General features: G+C 33.4%; 1 protein-coding gene and 1 long non-coding RNA gene across 9 annotated transcripts; both read left to right on the plus strand.

Moving 5' to 3' along the window:
* Nucleotides 1-889: 889 nt before the first annotated feature.
* LOC132615375 (uncharacterized) lies at nucleotides 890-9,199 on the plus strand. Of its 5 annotated transcripts, none has more exons than XR_009572671.1 (4): nucleotides 890-1,094; nucleotides 7,085-7,170; nucleotides 7,922-8,708; nucleotides 8,780-9,199. It is a non-coding gene; the product is annotated as an uncharacterized LOC132615375 (long non-coding RNA). The 5 variants fall into 5 exon arrangements; XR_009572672.1 differs by having other exon boundaries at nucleotides 8,835-9,199; XR_009572670.1 differs by having other exon boundaries at nucleotides 7,922-8,002; nucleotides 8,558-9,199.
* Nucleotides 9,200-12,847: 3,648 nt separating this feature from the next.
* On the plus strand, nucleotides 12,848-19,572 carry LOC132616162 (F-box/kelch-repeat protein At3g23880-like). 4 transcript variants are annotated; one of them, XR_009573029.1, is made up of 6 exons: nucleotides 12,848-13,112; nucleotides 13,185-13,342; nucleotides 13,635-13,699; nucleotides 14,539-15,647; nucleotides 16,241-16,415; nucleotides 18,899-19,572. XR_009573029.1 is itself a non-coding variant. In XM_060330769.1 (5 exons), exons 2-4 carry the CDS (start codon nucleotides 13,198-13,200, stop codon nucleotides 15,637-15,639), a joined length of 1,311 nt encoding a protein of 436 aa, XP_060186752.1. In that variant the 5' UTR covers nucleotides 12,848-13,112; nucleotides 13,185-13,197; the 3' UTR covers nucleotides 15,640-15,647; nucleotides 18,899-19,572. The 4 variants fall into 4 exon arrangements, 1 of the variants encoding a protein (XP_060186752.1); XR_009573030.1 differs by having other exon boundaries at nucleotides 18,905-19,572; XM_060330769.1 differs by lacking the exon at nucleotides 16,241-16,415.
* Nucleotides 19,573-19,741: the final 169 nt, after the last annotated feature.

Raw genomic sequence — 19,741 nt, forward strand, 5'->3', positions numbered from 1 at the left:
GCAAGAGTCTTATTAATAGAGGGTAGTTTAGTCAAAATATCTATTTTAGGAATTAATATTTTCTTAAGGGTGTTAAAAAGGCCAAGTGGACATTTATTTTGAATCGGAGGTATTAAATTATTTTAATACTAAGAATAAACCAACATAAATCGGCAAAATAAATTGATAAAGATAGAAATAGATCTTTTTGATTCCTCTTGATCTACTAAAATGTACGAAACTGACAATTGACCAATTATCAATACATAATTGTGTGAATTTTGTAAATGGCACACAACATAAAATGAATAGTTAATGCATTTCTGAAATATTGATTGACCATTTATTACATTATTTTGGAATAATCACTTTGTTAACTACATAAATTATTCAATAATTGCTTTTAATAAATTATATTTTTCATATGGGAGCTTAGTGCTCCAGGCGCCTTTTTATTTTAGAAATGTGATTTGTAAATATACTTTTATAAATCTGAGTGAAGCTAAATAGCTAAATATCATCTTTCAATGTTTTATTACCTCAATTAACTTAAACACATGTATAGTATATTGCATGCATTTTAATATACATTTTGCATATTTAGAATTCTGATAACAGTTATGCATTATTGAAGTCAAAAGTTCCATACTTTGGTGAAAAAAATAGAAGCGAAATATTTTTACATTAACTATTCTCTCCGTCCCAAAAAGATTGTCCTCTTTTGACTTGACATAAAGTTTAAGAAATAAAGTAATACTTTTGAAATGTGTGTATCAAAACAAACCTTAGATATTTGTGCAGTTATAAATCATCTCATAAAATTAAATTGTTTCTAACTATAGAAATGAGATAATTTTTTTGGAACAGATTAAAAAGGAAAGAAGAATAATTTTTTGGGAACAGAGGGAGTAGTATTTTGGATCTCTCTCTCTCTCTCGAAAAAGTTTTACATTCTATGAGAAAGAGAGAGATGAGAGAGCAAAAAGATAATTGGAAAGAATAAAAGAAAGAGAGAAAAGTGTGGATAAGCAAAAGTACTTATGGATCCAGAAATTCCAATTGTCAAGCAAAGGATAGAGCCTTACACAACTTTTGTTGGTTGAGCCTCTACCATGGTAAAATTTTTCCGTTTTAACCATCTGTGTGTTGAACTTGAGGTATCTGTGTTTAGTTAAGGTCATCTCCTAATAAAACTAGGGATAAAACTATGTATTGAAGTTATGTTTATGGCCTTTCTCCTAAGGAATCAGTTCAGTTAATACGGACTCTCAAGTATCGTAATACCCCATCGGGTTTGTTTTAAATTTTAAACATTGTGTCTTTGTAAGCCTTTTCTGTTAGCTTTGTGGGACTTTAATATTATGGCGCTATAGAATAATTTCCAGTAGATATGGAAAAACGATAACTCGTGATCTTTGGTGACTTGACCAAATAATTTCCATCTTTACATTAAGAAATTTGTTTATGGTCATGAAGGTATGAAACTTATTAATACTTTATGAGCAGGGTGTAATTTTAAATCTCCTAGGATACATAAAAAATGTTTATAAAGGTGTGCTTCCTTTACATATTATAGGAGAAAAAGAAAAAGAGTATTTTTCTACTTTTAAATAATACTTTCCTTCACGTCATAAAGTTTTTGACTCTGATTCCTGCAATCGTTACCAGATATGAAGTGAACATGTTAGCTACTTTTGGCCTATTTTTTTTTTTTTTTAAAAAAACAGTAAATATATCCCTCTTTCCCTGCTCTCCTCTGTTATGTCTCAATATTTGCATACATATGAATGATGAAATGTGATAGTTTACTTTGATTAAGATTTCTGTTTCACTAATTCGAAATCCAGTAATGTGTTTATTATGTCTCTGCTTCTCTTTTAATTTCGAGTAGTTGGTCTGATGATGGTCTAAAGTTGATAACAGAGGAAGAGGTTACTGCTCTTGATTAAGTCTTTGTCTAAATTCCATATTTACTAATGTCTCCTTCCCTCTTTTTAGTTTAAAACTGGTTGTTTGAATTCTTTTTAGGAGTTGAGTTTGGATATTTGGTTCGGAGTTAGTTCTTCTGAGATTTTGACAGACCTATTTATATACTAAAATTTTGATTGAATTAGGATGATTTATCTTGTTTGAAATTTTGAGTTAAGAGTTCCAGCTCGACTTTAGGTTTTTTGAAAGTTAGTGTTTGCTTTGGTTTTATTTCTGCCTTAGTTAGTAAACTTTGAAAGTGGTTAACAACTTTGAGCATGTCTTGGTATCAATAAACAGATTTGATTTAAATCCTTTACTTCCTTTGGCTTAGAAAGAAATGTATGTTCTCTTTGACATGAAATGCCACTGAAATGGCTGTATTTTTATGGTAAAATTGAATCAGAATATGTCTAGACTAGTGATCTCAATTTTCCTTTCCATTTTGTTGAGACATTCAGAGACCTGTTTCAACCAGTAGCCCATGTGATACTTTAAGTTTCAATTTGTTTCTTCCTGAGTTGACACGAGCACGTATTTTGGTTTGTTTAAGTTTTCAAGAATCTATATACGAGCATGAGCACCTGTTTGTCCCCCTTACATATTGTTTGTCTCAGAAAGAAAACCTGGCATGGCCTAATTTATAACGGCGTATAATATGTAGACCTATTTGAATTTGAATGCTGAAATTCGGGCATGACCGAACGAATTTCCAGTTCTGCCTATTTTCCAGAAAGTGTATTTTTAAATATGGCTGTATTTTTAGTTTAACATGAGGAGAAAAAGTAGCTTTTCTTATCTTCTGTAAATGGAAACCTGGAAACAAAATGTTGTTTTCTTGCTTAGATTAGGTCTCTGGCCGCATCTTCCAAATTTGTCAAAACTATATGTTCATAAGATAAATATTTTCTTCTTTTCCGATCCTCGGGACTGGTTTGTTTTGAGTTTTGCTTAGTCTTACTAGTTCTGATAAAAGAGTGGCTAATACGTTTATAATATGTAACAATTAGTTGTCTTTATATTTCTTATTCAAAAGGTGTCTTTGCTTATTTGTGTTTCATTGTTTAAGCAATTGACTTCCATTCGTTTATTCATTCTTTTTTACTTAAAATTGCTTGTCTTCGAGTATTTAAACGGATAAATTCCAGCATAGATTTGAATATGAGTTCGTCAATTCAATGTTTCTATCTTTCTTTTCTCAAAAAAAAAAATCAAAAAAAAATCAGCTTTTTGTGCGTTGCTGAAATTTCAAATGAGAAGTTTCTGAAACGGTTTTCCAATAAAACGTCAGTCTATTTAAATTTGCTTAAGAATGCCATGTGCAAGCCCATCATTTTTTTAAAGTTCAAAAACAATATCGTTATTCTTTTTTTGTTAGGGAAAATGACCTAATAATACCTATTTAAGATTTTATATTACAAAACATAAGGATAATTTTTCTTATTTACAAAATATACTATTAAAGTCGCAAAGTATATCAGATTTGGGCTTAATAGGATACTCACGATTTTAGGCCTTTTTTAAGGAAGAAAATCTGGTTTTAAATGTGGACTTAATTCTTGAATAGTTATGATTCAACTTCTTCTTATTTTTAAAAATATTTGTCTCTCTCTCTCTCCCCCTATATGATAGACACCACTTTCGCATCTAAAATTCATCTTCTCTCCTAGTGCAAATTTTCAAACCAATATTACAAAGTATTTTTGATTACTAACTAGTATATTAATTGTATATAAAAATTGATTTGTATCGTTTTGAGACATATACGATCATTGTGTGTTTTGAAAATCTGTATAAATTATATAAACTGTAGTTTTAAATTTTTTTGAAAACTAATATATGTATGAAATGTGTATGGAGTCTGCTATATATCATTTTTTAGATATATGCGGCACAATGTGTATAAAATGCGAACAAATTCGATATCAATTAGTCTTAAAAATGTTGAAAATTGATATGTGTATGAAATGTGGATAAAATTTATCAGAAAACTTATTATACATATATACTTTCTCATAATCTATACATACTTTGATTAGATTTTATACAATTTATATGTACTTTATCATAATCACAATATACATACAACTTTTATACATATTTTATATGTAGAAATTATAACGAATTTATACATTTATACATGTTGTATACAAAAATTAATATATATTTATTTTCTGGCGTATGAACTTTTTATGGAATCTGGTTTGTATCAATTACAAGTTTATTATACATATTTTTCTCAAAATTTATACATACTTTGATTAGATTTTATACAATTTATATGTACTTTATAATAATCAAAATACACATATAATTTTTATACATATTGCATACGAAAATTATACATATATATTTTTTGATGTATGAACTTTGTACATAAAAATGACAGAACTTTTTGAGTAAAAGTTAGAGAAAATTAGGTAACAATATCTCTTAATTTTGATTGGAGAGAGAAAAGTGGATGAAATAAGGAAGCAAAAGTTGGACAAAATCAAGTAACTATATCTTTAAATTTTGAATGGAGAGAAAAAAAGATAAAATAAGTAAAACGATTTCCTTTCCTTATTTAATGTGTTTAATTTGCTTCTTTATAATTTACTTAATGCGTATAGATTTTGTAATAAGTCTATTGATATATTTTGTAAACTGAAAAATATCGTCATATTCTGTAAATATATACTCTTTTACCAGGTACATATATGTTTTTGCATCAAAATTAATTACCCCTTTTGCCCGTATATACAAGCGGGCCTCCAAGTCCAACAGCTTAAACCAAAAGACCCCTCTAGAACACATCAGAACCAAACGGTCCCTTCAACCTTTATTCGTGGATATTGTCGATCAAATCTGGACCATTGAGTGTCGATTGAAGGGCAAAATGCCCAGGTTGAAATACAAAGAATTGGAATTTAAATTTGAACCTATATTCAAATGTTGTTTAAATTTGAACCTATCATATTAATAATTCTGTTTCTTAAAATGATTAAACTACTCACCTCTGTTTTTGTTTAAATATGTCTAAATCTGTATGTCATAGCATAAATTGAGAAATGAAATAGGTCTTTAAAGATAAAATCTCTGTTTTAAGATTGTAAACTTGGACCTGTTCATTTGACTCACTTGTACTGGACTTCTCTCCCAGCAACCACGTGTATGCCTCATTTTCTAATTTCAAAGAGATGTGAAATTATCAGAACGGTTCTCTAATTCTTTTGTGTTCTCCTTAAAGTAGTTAGTTACCCTCTCTGAGTTGTTGACATTTTCCCGAAATATTGGACAAGTCCTTTTTTCCACTTCCTTTCCCGCTTTTCTTACGTGTGAATGGTTAGGCTCATTGGTGACGATTAAGTAAGAATTTAGGTTTAGGGAAGTAGCAATTACCAATTATAAATGGTTCATAGAGCTTTGCAGTCTGAAGCTAATTCCAAGCAGTGTGACCGCATGTTTGCTTTTGAGCATTAGTGAGATCCAAAAATGATGTGTAGAAATATGAAGGCTACATGTGGTCTGCTAGAAAAAAGAAAAAAAATAGTAGACGTGGCAACTGGGAAAGGAAAAAGAATTTATAGTTTGGGCTACGCAAATAACCTTTTGTATTGACGCTGAAATTTGTGGGTCGTTTCACGAAATGAATGTGATCTTAATTTCTGGTGAGTGCTCTCTCTTATAAAATGGCTGGTGAGAATCACTTTGATAATCCTCCTTTATTTTGAAAGAAGAATGAAATTTCTTGGCCATATTGTAGAGACAAAACATCTTCTGTTGAGCATAGGAGAAAGTTTAATTATCTATTTAGTCTCTTTTTGCAGTAAATTTAAAACTAAATATTGGCTATAACTATGCCACTCTCTGTGCCCACAGGTTTGTGGTTCTCTCTTTTCTAGCTTCTAATTTGCGCTATCATCTTCTCATACTAATAAGTTCAAGAAAGGACTATTTTCACGACTTCTATTTTAGTTAGAAGATTATAGCATCTTGACTATGTTTTTCGGATTGAAATGGTGTAAAGTTGTCAGATCTTGCTTCTTTATACGTCATTGGTGTCCAGACCTCGAAAGCAAAGAGAAGTTTTGCTTCTGCATGAAAGTCATATTCTATATTTTAATTTTAATAGTTCTTTGTACATATTTTTGAAGTTCATAAGTTTGATAGACAATAGGAGACTATGCGAAGAAGATCTCTATGTTCTATAATCTTTGTTGCTTTAAGGGTGTTCATATATCAAGAATTGTCCTGAATAAGAGGAAAATAAATGTATTACCTAACAGGAAAATAAATGTCCTGAATAAATGTATGTTGGTTGAGTTTGATTATTTACTAAATTCTAAATAGATCTAATTTACTGTAGTTCCTTATTATCTTCTTTATTCCTCTTAATTTATATTTTCCAATTGTAAGAGCAGTCACCCTGGTATAGAATATTTTGCCACAACAAAGGAAGTTCTCTTTTGGCAAGAATAGTAATGTCTCACTCTCCTCCCTCCCAGTTTTGTTCAGTTTCCTCCCCCTGGCCTCGTGACATTTACAAAGAAAGTTGATTAGAATCGATAAGATCCAAGAAAAAGTAAACCCGCAGCAGAATCGGAAGACCTTTAGTAGATTGTTTTTAGGTCCACTCTTCATATGTTAGTCATTTCACCCATATTCTCTGTTTTAAGACATGATCATCTGCTTTTATTGCTAAATATATTTTGTAACAAATTGTTTAACCAACTTTATTTTTGAAGCTATTTTCTTTTATATGTCTCTTCAAGCTGTTGTGTGTGTGTGTTTTTTTGCCTATGATGTGCAAGATTTGAAGTAGGAAAATACTTGTTGCTTTTTATCTCCTCCGACATATAAGGCAAGTTCAGACCATTACATTTCTTTTCATCATGTATAAAGATTTATAAACAGGTTTTTAACTACATTGTCTATAACTTATGTGCCTAGGCGATTGGTAAATGTTTCATCTTAATATTAGTTCCACTAGAATGTTGTCTTTCCTTTCCGTTGTGATAAACCGGATAGCACCTATTTAATTCATCTCTGTGTGGTTGGCAGTGTCAGAAGTAAGTGGCATAATGAGCCATTTGATTTTGCATTCATGTACGGTAAAGGCTTGTATGGAGATCTTAATGATTTAATTATGTTACAGGATGCTATTTTGAATTTGTTGGCTTAATTCGGATTTGGATTACATTGCCGTATTGCGTTGATGTAGGTGTATACAACTCAAGAGAGGTATGCACTAACCTTCAGTATTGCTGCGTGTCAGTGGTTGATAAGATTACTTGAAAGACAGAAAATTAAAAAAGTGGTAATAGTAGTTAAGCTCTCATATTATCGGGATACTTTCTAGATATCCATGCTTTGTGCATGACACCATGTGCATTGTTAATTTATGTGTAGATTAAAAGGTGCAATTTGATTTTACACACTGGGCATTCACATTTATAGAATGTTTTGAAGCACCCTCAAGAACACATTTCCCTAGATTATTGATTTCCTTGAGACTTAACTTGATATAGCTACCCATTTATGTATCTGATAGGATTATTTTTTATTATGGCTGATATTGATTTTCCTCGATATGTTTCTCCTCCAGTCACTTGAAACTGATATTATTGTGCACAAGATGCATTATATATTTTCATTTTTGTACAGAGTACTACTGATGTTGCCACTAAAATATTTTGAAAAAACAAGCATTTCATGTATAGAGATCTCTCTTTAATTCTCAAACTAAAAAAGTAGAGGTCTGTTTTTGGTTTTAATCTTCAAACTTCTTTGTAGGTATTAATATTTTTGTATTAAACATGCAGATTGCAATTGTACTATTCATGTATTTATTAATGGTCAGATTATTGGTATGGATGCCATTGCCTTTGTAATTGAACACAACAAGAGGTTTTAGTGAAATGAACAATTAACTCTTATGTTGCTCAATACTAATTTTGTTCAATTTGTTTCACGCATGATGAAATTGTTGAAGAATATTGAAGTTGAAGATAGTTAAAGGCGGGAATATACGGTTGCAGCTACTCAAGAATACTGCCTAGCAACTGGCGTGGAGGTATGATTTGAATAACAAATTTTCTCTACTGATGATAAGTTTAGACCTAAGTTGCGCGGACTCTCCGTTTTGAGTGCCATCCCCGTACCGGATACGGGTGCGAGATACGTCTCGGATACGGTCAACCAACTTTGGATCTTTGACTGGAGTACATCAAAAATTTGGGGGGAAATTTGAGATTTGATTTCTCAAAATTAAAGATAAAACGAAGTTAAGATAAGGGAAATGGCATACCTTCAATCTTATAGTATTTTTGTCTCATTTTTGCAGCTTCGTCTTTCAAAGAAACTAAGAATTCAATGTCGTGTTCTGAGTTTGGATAGTAGACAGTAGCAACGACATATCTTTATAGCTCTATTTTTTATTATTTTGAAATTTCTTAGCCGAATCCATACTTAGATACGCACCCCCAAATCTTAAAATTTAGATTATGCCGAATCCTACACTCGGATACGTTCCCGTAATGGATACCCGCACCCGAGTCCGAGCAACTTAGGTTTAGACATTAACTTTTAAGTGCCCTCAGCTTTATGATTTTTTTGCTTTTCTATTAAGTGGTTTGACTGCAGGTACCTTACTGAGAAATTGTATATTCATTTGTCTGGTAGCAAATTACGCGGCGTGATTTTCTGGAGTCACTTTGCATAACAAACTGTTTGATATAACGATCATTTTATTGAATTGAGGCAACTATATAATATCCTTCGTGAGTAGGAGAAACTTGAATCTTCAAATTTGTTTATGTTTTCATCCAAAATCTAAATATTCTAGCTGTAGGGATGTACTATGGACTGACTGTTGGATTAAGAGAGGCACGTTGTTCATGCTGCAGCACTGGCTAGAGCTTTCAAGCTGGAAGATTGTTCTCATGAACAGGTGGTGCAGTGTGCCATCACAGGAGCAGCTATCTCCACTGCTGCAAATCTGCTTATAGGAAAATTTTAGGCTGAGTCGAATATCTTCAGTTGGAGAGTTATCACTACTATATTTCCATGGCACTGCAGTAGGGAATTTAAATTTTATCTATGTGGATAGTGCCGTTTTAATTGATTTTGTGGCATTTCTTCTGCCTTATCACTTTGGGTGGATTTTGACGATTAAGGCTTGGTTTAAGAGCTATTAGTGCACCTTAACTCTGGAAATTGTTTCCATTGTGCCACATATTCCTTTCTAATGTGGAACTTTCTATTTCCCCCACCCGGACATGTTGGGCCCGTGTTTAAGCACGGGCCTTAGCCTATCTTAGTTTAAGAATGAGAGTATGTCTCAAAAGTGGCTATGGAAAGGTCTCTTTCATGTTTTAAAAGTGGTTATGGAAAGGTCTCTTTCATGTTTTTCCTCATCTGATTTGTTTTTCCTCTCTTCTTTATGTGTGTCATGTTTAGTCCTTTTGCCCAAAATTTAATGTGCAAAATTAAACAAGTTTTGATTTTTGACTATACCCACTGATTTGACCTGAGAAATGTTGTGTCAACAAAATAAAAGTTAAGGGTATTTGGCATATTGTTGAGTCATTAATCTGGACTTAGGAACTAAAGGTGCATTTTTATCATTAGGGTTATTTAGGACCATTTGAGGTGAACGGTTAGAAAAAGAGATGATTATTATGATGCACAGAATGAAGTTTGATATACCACTCCTGTATACTGCCTGTGCTTTGTTTCTTTTATATGGATCTGCTGTCTGCATGATATACAACGAGTAAACTGTGTATACACGAGTTCTGCCTATGTTCTAGTATGGTATATCTTGTATACCTATAGAATGGTTTAATTTTGGTTAAGTATGATTATTAAATGGGGTAATTGGCTGCCATGAATGTTTATAAATTTAGAGTCCCATTTGGGCTCGATGCCTCAAGATTAGCATAAGCCGACCCATTTCATGCCTTTGTTTATCTTTGGTCCTGTCTCTTTAAAGTTTATACTGCATGAGCCTGTTTCTTATTTGAGTGCTTTTGCTATTTTCTTGGGCCTGCTTCTAATCGATTGTTATCATTGTTGGGGCTGCTAGTTGTATGCATGTGTGTGAATAAATCAATTAAGTGCTATGTGTTTCGTTTGTTTAAGTATGATTAGTTATGTAAGTTTTCTCATTCTAGACACTTACTAAACCCCATATCCCTTTCTTTTCTCCTCCCCTTTCGAGTTCCCGTGATGGGGAAAATCCTTGCATAATCTTGGTTGGGCCTGAGGTCCAACATGTCATCCGATCGAGTCAAACCTGCAATATGGCATGAAAAGAAAGCTAAGATGAAAGGGAAGCTAATATTGGAAGCATTGAAGGCTAGCAATGAATGAAAATTGCATATTTGGCCGATGGGCTTAGTACACCCATCGGCCCACTGCTTTTTTTTATATCATTTGTATTTTTGTGTATTCTTGTAAACATATGTGTTAATGAAACCCTTATAGTAGAACCTAGTTGAAAACCTAGGCAAAATGATGATAACGTCATTTAGAACGGTTGGGATTACGATTTTTAAAACTAAGCTCGAGAGGGTAAAATGATTTAAAGATTACTTGATTATTTTTACAAACTTTAATCAAGTAGGTTTAAAAATTGGTTTACGTTTACCTTTCTATTTCAAATGGTTTTAAACTTGAAACTCTTTCAAAAAGGAAAGGCAATTTGACTTGGCTTCTTTCTTTCCAAAAATAAGTTCGTTTTTTTCCAAAACATATGAATTCCTTTCATAAACCTCTAAAGTTAAATGGTTTAAATGATACATCTTTTAATAAAAAAATGTTGTCTTTCAAATTCAAACAAGGAAGATCTCTTAAAATACCAAGGTTCGAACAATGGTTTTGGCCCATGTAGCATAAAGTGTCAGTATAGGCAGATAGTAATGGATGACCACAGGGAGAAGTGTAGTTCTGAATTTTCCTTACATCCAAAATCCTTACATTGACCTGAAATTCAAAACATCCCCAAATCAAAACCTAACTGCTAGCTTGCACCTGATAATTGAGATTAAGAGAAGCTACAACTAGGAAGCTTAGATTTTAAGCTTTTTATCTGCTGCTGGTGTTGAAAAATTTGAATATTTTGAATTTCATCTGATTCGAAGTGAGACTCAAAATTGAATTAATTTTTGTATTAATATTGTATGAAAATTGTATACAATTTTAAGCTTTGAGCGAGATATACACATTTCATACACAAATTTTCATATCTATTTTGTAAGAAATTTACTAGTATACTTTGTAAACTGAAAAGTATCGTCATGTTTTGTAAATACACTCTATTCTTATGTGTATATAGGTTATTCTCCCTATTTTAAAAGCACTTTAAACTTGCCAAACACCAAAACTAGAGCCGTCAATATGGGTTTGGCCCTTGAGGCCAGCTCAACCTGGCCCGCTATTGGGGTAGGGTTGGGTTAAGATTATTCAAGCCCATTTAAAAGAAGTTTATAAGCCCAGCTCAAGTTATCCCACAGCCCCTTGAGGCTTGACTGAGGCTAGCCCGAGGCCAACCCTTGGACCAAAAGACTATTTAATTTAAATTTAAATTAATAGATAATTGTGAAAAAAGAAGTAAAAGCTAGAAATAGTGACTACCGAATAGTCTTAGTTTCGTACACAATACTTTATTCATTTAGTGTTAAATTCTAATCACCAAATATAAAAGTTGCATTCATAATTGTGATTTAATTTGAATTCAAAATTTAAGAGAAAATTATGAAGGAAAAAAAAAAAGTAAATCCTAGGAATACTAATTACTGAATAAGTTTTAGTATCTTACACAATAAACTACTCATTTAGTGTTAAATGCCTACAACTAAAATGCCGAATCACCAAGTATAAAAGTTGCATCCATCATGAAAATATCCAAACACTTGTTCGTTATTTCTACTCTAAATCGATTACACAACTTTACTCAAATTTAAAGAGGCAATATTTTTAAGTGAATTCAAATATTATTGATTTTTTGAAATGTAGTTATTTCATAATATTTAACTAATTAAATTTGCATATGAATGTGGATGAAGATGAAGATGTTAATTAAGACAACTTTATCACAAACGAATTCAAATGTGCTGATGATGAATTGGTGTTGAATAAACTATAAATTGTCGTTGAATTATGTACTTTCATATAATCATATGTTAGAAATGCTAACAAATCAACATACTTATAGATTTGAATATTATATTACAAAAAATTTTTATTATAAAAAAGGAAAAAGGGTCAAAAATACCCCTAAACTATTCGAAATAGGCCACTTATACCCTCCGTTAATTTTTCGGGTCAAAAATACCCTCGCTGTTACTAGATGAGGCCACAAATACCCCTCTGGTTAACGACTGGCCACTTAATCCGATGTGGGAGGACGAGGGGGGATTGATGTAAAAATAAAAAAAATATCAATTTTTTTTGGGGGGGGGGGGGGTCGGGGCGGGGGAGGGGGTGGCTGGTGAAAAAACAAAAAAAAAAATCAAAACTTTTTTTTATTTTTTTTAGGGGGTGGGGTGGGTGAGGGGTGGCTGGTGAAAAAAGAAAAAAATTTAAAACTTTTGTTAAAAAATTTTTGGGGTGGGGGGGAGGAATACCCCTGAACTATTCAAAAGGCTGACGTGGCCGTCCACGTGGATAATTTTTTCCACGTGGCACTGTCACATCGGATTTAGTGGCCAGCCGTTAACCAGAGGAGTATTTGTGGCCTCATCTGGTAACGGTGAGGGTATTTTTGACCCGAAAAATTTAGCAAAGGGTATAAGTGACCTATTTTAAATAATTCAGGGGTATTTTTGACCCTTTTCCCTAAAAAAATAAAAAAAGAATGAACGGCTAGCCTGCCCCAACCCGCGGCCCTTATATGCCTGGGGAACGATCGGCCCGCTCTAGCTGATCAAATTTCTTGACCCGCAAGGCTTGAGTTAGACTGACCCGTTTTGAAAACTCTACCTAATACAAAGTGGAAAGGGATTTGAAGCCCATCCAAATCACGATTGAATTATAAGGTGCAACCATAGTAGAGATAGAGAAACCCCAGCAAGCAAGCAGTTCCAAATCCAAAAAGGACGAGCCTTTCCTTTTCGTTTGCAAAGACTGAGTCTTTTCAATCTCAATTAATTGCAAAAGATTGAGTCTTGTTTCAATCTCAGGTAATTGCAAAAGATTGAGTCTTTTTTCAATCTCAGTTAATTGCAAAAGATTGAGTCTTTTTTCAATCTCAGGTAATTGCAAAAGATGAAGCAGAAAAAGAAGAATGAGGGAAAGTTAGCAAATAGTAGTATTTGTGCTCCAAAGATACAGAAGAAGAAGAAGAAAACAAAAAAGGCTAATCAACTTATTGTTTGCAGTGCGCCCCAAAAGCTTAATCAGATCTCCAGAGGTATCTGTTTTGTTTTCCTCTCTCTATTTTGCTTTTTTTTTTTTAATGACATGGAACTTGCAGCCGCTACCCTTTTTGGGTGCGCATAGGGTAAATTCAACTCTGTGCAATAGCTTGCATCACATAGAAGAGTTAACCCGCACTAGGCAAGTCCCGTGCGACGAGCTCGACCTAGGCTGGGGGTTTCGAACCTCCATTATGAAAGCCCCATGCTCAACCAATTGAGCCATCCTTGCGGGTCTCTATTTTGCTTTATTAAACCAACCACTTTTTTTAAAAAAAATTAAACCAGGCAAGTGCGTTGCGGAGCCATCAAATGATGATAAAACAGACCAGATGGACGTTGATCGGAGGAGGGTAAGTTGTGTTACTTACTTACAATTGAGTTTGTTACATGCTTGGTCCCAGGTTGGTTATAATTAACAACATTAAAGATAAACTATTTTTGAATGAAGATGATCATTTAATTTACGGCTAGCTCAAAGACTGCTTCGTTGAGTTTTCATTAGTTTGTTGTGTTTGAGAAATGACTGTGTTACTTATTACAATTTATTAGTCTCAATTGTTTTTGGTTGGACGTTGTGCTTGCTATGGCTACAAGGTGTATTCTCCTGTTTAAAATTGTTCAAAATATTTTAGAACCCATTGGAACATTAGAGCACATCCCCCGCCCCGGTGAAACAAAGACCTAACAGAACAGAAAGCACCACAATGTGTGCCTTGTATTCTCACACCAGTTTTATGCCTTCACCAAGTTATTAAGAAATTCTTTAACTACGTTGCTCGTCTGTTGCTTACTTGGCACCACTGCCAACTGCAGAGTAATTTCAGTTTATTCAATTATGAGTAGTAAATAGTTGATAGAGGAAATCAAAAAATAACTCCTCTTGTAAAATAAGAGCAATATAAGACAAGAAATATAGACAAAGATGTAAAAAGAAGGAGAAGAGTTTCTTCTTATTTCAAGTGTTTCAAATCTCTTCACATAATGTGAGAACACGAGGATGTTGTGGTCATCCTAAGAGTTACAAAACTTAAGTGAAATAGATACATGAATTAAGTTGGCTCATAGTTTGGGAAGGACATCCATGCAATTCATGTATTCCAGGTTTATCTTTTCTGAGCTCTTGGTTGAAATGTCTAATATTTGAATACTTTAACACAATTGTCTGTTCACTCTTTCTTGTCCTATTTAGACCACTGCAATTCACTTCAAAGAGGAAATAATTATGGAGATCCTCAGCAGATTACCGGTGCAGTCTCTACTTCGATTCAAATGTGTTTCGAAATTTTGGGAGGCATTAATCTCTGATCCTTACTTTAAGATGAAGCATCTCAATTTTGCCAAAAATGACCAAGATTCCCAAAAGCTTCTTATTAGCCAAATGTGCCCTAAGGATTTTATATTTTCCATATATTGTTGTCCTTTGTCGTCTCTTCAACCGGTTGAGGATGTGCAGAAACTTGATTTCCCTTTAAACCCTAAACCAAATCGATTCGTAATCCGTTGTTGTTACGATGGCTTGGTTGTTATCCAGGTTCTTGATAATTTGGATGGTTACCGCCACAATCTTTTGTTGTGGAACCCCTCCACAAGAGAATCAATAGTACTTCCCGCTCTAGAATTTAAACTGGATGATTGTTCTCGTTTTGGAATGGGTTATGACTCAACCAGTGGTGAGTATAAGATCCTTCATGTGCACCAGGTCTTGGATAGATCCATAACTAATGAAATTCTCGCGTTGAAAGGTGGCTTCTGGAGAAGAATTGATAAACATCCTCGTGGCTTTTTGATTAACTTGTTTTTTACGCCGTCTTTGGCATTTGTACATGCGGCATTTCATTGGATCGGTCTTTCAAGAAAAAAACATTTTGTGGTGGTTTCATTTAGTATTTCAAATGAAGTGTACAGAGAGATACCCTTGCCAGAGGAAACGTTAAGCTTGAGGGGCCGCGCTTATTTTGGCGTTTCAATGTTGGAAGGAATGCTTTGTATTCATTCTAATACTTTACATCAGAAAAGGTTTACTTTTAAGTTATGGGTATTGAAACAGTATGATGTCAAGGAATCTTGGATTCCATTGGTTGCCTTAGAAGATCCTTTGATTTTTAATGCCGTACCGACATATAAGTTTGCGAATGGTGAAGTGCTATTCCTTTGCAATTTTTTTGGAGATTTAGAGAAGGCGTTTAGGACACCCAGTGGACCATTTGTATCATGGCCTCAATGTGAGATGCATCTGGATGGATACGCTTTTACAGAAAGCTTGATCTCTCCGAAATCACTTACTTATTAGTTTCTTAGGTATGATCGACACACCTTTTTTTTTTCATTTTTTAAGCTATCACATGTTGTAACGTTGTATTCTTATTTGTTTAACCCTTGCTGCTCAACAGACAACAATGAGCAGTAGCAATCTTTGTTGACTTAATTTAATTTATTAATCTTTGACTTTTTTATTTCTTAAAGTTAAGAATAGAACTTTCCCTCTCTTCCTTCTCATTTAAAAAAAGACACAACCCTCTCTCTCTTCTCAATTCTCATCAAAGAAACAAACCATCTCTTCTCAATTCTCATCAACTAAACAAACCCTCTTCATTGCTCCAAAGCCAAAATCCCATTCGGCTGCTTCCTCCATTGACCCATTGTAAGGATCTTTTCGTCTTTCTTTCTTGATTTCTTTTGAGTTTTTTTTTTCTTACAAAAATGCTTTTTTGTGTTAAAATTGTAATATTGCTTGTGAATTTTGTACATTTATGTATAAAAGTCATTTTGCTTGTGGGTTTTGTACATTTACGTATAAAAGTTGTAATCTTGATTGTGGGTTTTGTACATTTATGTATAAAAGTTGTAATTTTTCTTGTATATTGCTATAAATAAATGTTTCATCGGAAAAGACGAATAACCCGAATCAAAGTTCGAAAAGACGAATAATCCGACCCGAAGCCCAAATTGATTGAATGACGCATGGCACCCGGACACTTCAAATCCTGGATCCGCCTCTGCATCTACTACTTTCCTTTTGAGCCGAGGGTCTATCGGAAACAGCCTCTCTACCCCATAAAAGTCAAGGTAAGATCTGCATACACCTATCTTCCCCAGACCCACATTGTGGGATTACATTGGATATGTTGTTGTAATCAGATTTGAGAAAAATGAAGTTGAATATCTTGCCTTGTGTGGATGAACTAGAGTTTATTTGTATTTTTGTGATAAGTTATGAAAGGGGTAGTCTCAATGGGGTTAGTTTTAAGTTTTTATTGAGGATTTGATTGTTCTACGCCCTCTCCCTCCCCTCGCCCGTTAACACAAGTCTAATATCGGTGGGAAGGGTAATTTAATTTCTCAAGTGATATATTTGTATAACTTATAAAAATAGGAACAAAATCTAAATAGTGACCTAAAAGCGGACATTTGTGTAGATTAGCCTGGAAACTAATGGGTTTATAAGGCGGGCCATTTATGGAGTCCACTTTCAAAGGGTCTACTTCTTATGGGAGATCTTGTTGGGCTTCTGGTATATTTAGGAGCCCAAACTCATATTTTGCTTGACCTATGAGTATAGAAAGCCCAAATATACTAAAGGGGAATGGACATAAATGGTCAATCGGGTAAAACTATTGACACCCGGTAGCTAAAGTATTCTTAAAATGCATTTTTAGCCTTTTCAAAATAATTTCAATTTCTAGTCATTTTTTAACTAATTTCAGCATATGCATGTAAAGTGTACCATTTTTTATATGTATCACTACCGAAAATGTATCGTTGCTGTATAGAAGATGTATCATTACTGTATATGTGTATTAAAATTTATACTTTGTGTATAATAAATGTATGTCAACGTATAATTTTTGTTTTGATAAATGTATACTTAATGTATACTTATGAATTATACACTATATAATTAAAAATTGATGTATTATACAAGTAAAAATCGGCATCAATGTATAAAAACTGTATAAATATCATATAAATTATGTACACCTAACGTATATGTATAGAAAATATATCATTATTGTATAATATGTGTATAATAAATGTATATCATTATTAAAAATGTATACTTTCTGTATACTAAATGTATGTCAACGTATAATTTTTGTTTTGATAAATGTATATTTAATGTATACTTATGAATTATACACTATATAATTAAAAATTGATGTATTATACAAGTAAAAATCGGCGTATAAGTAAATATCAATGTATAAAAACTGTATAAATATCATATAAATTATGTATACGTAACGTATATGTATAGAAAATATATCATTATTGTATAATATGTGTATAATAAATGTATATCATTATTGTATAATAGTTAAAGACCAGTCCATTTGAAGGGAAAACTGTGCAAATTACTTCAAAAGCTAGAGTAGTGAATTATTTTTTTGCGCGGATTGACCTTTATACGGACTGGTCTTTAAGTTTTTCCCCTCAAATCGTTGGTCTTCAATTTTTGCCCCTACTTCTCATTTAATGAAAATTTGTGGGCCAAAGTACCCTTATTCGTTGGTTTAGGAAACCAGGGATTCTGGGTTCGATCCCTAGCAGAGTCGAAAACAAAAATTCGCAAGGCAAAGTTTCATATTTCGAGCAAAGTTACATAGAAATTTTGCATTGTCCGGCATAAGTTATGTAGAAAAGAAGTTATCCGGCATAAGTTGTGTAGTAACTAATTCGCTTGGCATAAGTTTATAAAAACTTTGCCTTGTCCGACATAAGTTCTTTAGAAATGAAGTTATGCCGAATAACTTAATTCCTACAGAACTTATGCCGGACAAGGCAAAGTTTCTATGTATGAACTTTGCCTTGCGAAATTAGGTCATAGATAACGGTAGGCCGATTTTTTTGTTTTTGTTTTGTTTTGTTTTTCTGATGTCAGGAGTACTTTCGACCACTTTTTTTGTTACTTAAAGTGTCGAAGGACAAAAATTAAAAACCAACAATTTGAGGGACAAATTAAAGACTACCCCAAGATAGGGGCATTCGTGCGAATTGCCAGCAAAAAAACTTTCCAAAAAAAAAAAAAAGTTAAAAATATAAATTTTAATGTAGTTTGAGCCCGGGCTTAGCACGGGCCAAATGCCACTAATTTTATGTAGAATTGACATAGCAGCTCCTTATATCAGTGGTGGTGTGATGAACAAGAAAACAAATGGTGAGTCTTAAAAGAAAACACAAAGAAGAAAAAGGATACTAATAATAAGGAAAAAGGAAAAAAGTAAAAGAATGAGATTGAGACATTTACCGCTGAGTTGGTTCAGCGAGTGATTTCCCGATTGAGAGATCTTGGAATCGATTTTCCTAGCCAACAACCTTCCCAGTCTGAACTCATTGGACGAGACTTGCCAAGTGCAGTTTACTGCATGGTTTGTTGGCTATTCTACTAGGAGCGGAATTTACCCAGCTTGCACTCAAAGGCTAGCGGCTGCGAGTTCCCTATGGGAAGAAAAAGATGTATGATAAAATGTCGTCTGTAATGGAGTACATGTGTAAACTGTCATTTCCATGGACAACATCAACATACAATAATGTCATTGAGGCATTCTCAGATGCAGGTGACGCAAAGAATATGGAATACACCTTTGATCAAATGCGTGCCGAAGGGATGAAAGCCGACACCAAGACCTTTTGCTGTCTGGTCAGAGGATATGCAAATGCAGGCCTTTTCCATAAGGTGATCAACACTGTCCAGTTAGCTGGGAAATTGGAGATCCCTGAAAACACTTCCTTATTCAATTCTGTTATTTATGCGTGTGCAAAGGCCGAGGATATCCTGGAGATGGAGAGAGTTTTCAAGTGAATGAAAGATAATCAATATCGACCCGATCTCATGACTTACTGTACTATGATTGCTGCATACCAGAAAGAAGGCATGACAGACAAAGTTTATGATTTGGAACAAGAAAAGCTCATGATGGCTTCCAGTCAGTCCAATGACAGCCAGAATGATGAGGAAAAACCAGAGCTGCTGCCTACTTGAGAGCTAAGTATGCAATATTGGAGCGTCCAAGCTACATAATTTTATTTGTTTTATATAGAACTTTAGATTGCCTAAATCATCTAGCTGTCTTTCTGAAATTGATAATTGTCCACTGTCATTGAGTTCATGAAGTTTAGAGGTGACCCAGGCATGACTAAATACTTATTACTGTGTCAGTAGAGTTGATGGTTAATTCTGGTGTACTTCAAATTGAAATGAAGATTTTGTTTTCTGTTTATATAATGGATTTCTAACTTTTAGTATCAGGCCATCCTGTTCTCCCAATACTGAACTGTTATGTGAATAAAACTTGTTATTTGAAGTTCAAGCAGGTTGTGCTCTATCTCAACTCAAGAGCGATAGAAAGGGCGTCCTTGCATCATTTTCCTCACTTTAAACAAATACTAATAGA

Source organism: Lycium barbarum, chromosome 10, assembly GCF_019175385.1.
Source record: "Lycium barbarum isolate Lr01 chromosome 10, ASM1917538v2, whole genome shotgun sequence".
Lineage (NCBI taxonomy): Eukaryota > Viridiplantae > Streptophyta > Magnoliopsida > Solanales > Solanaceae > Lycium > Lycium barbarum.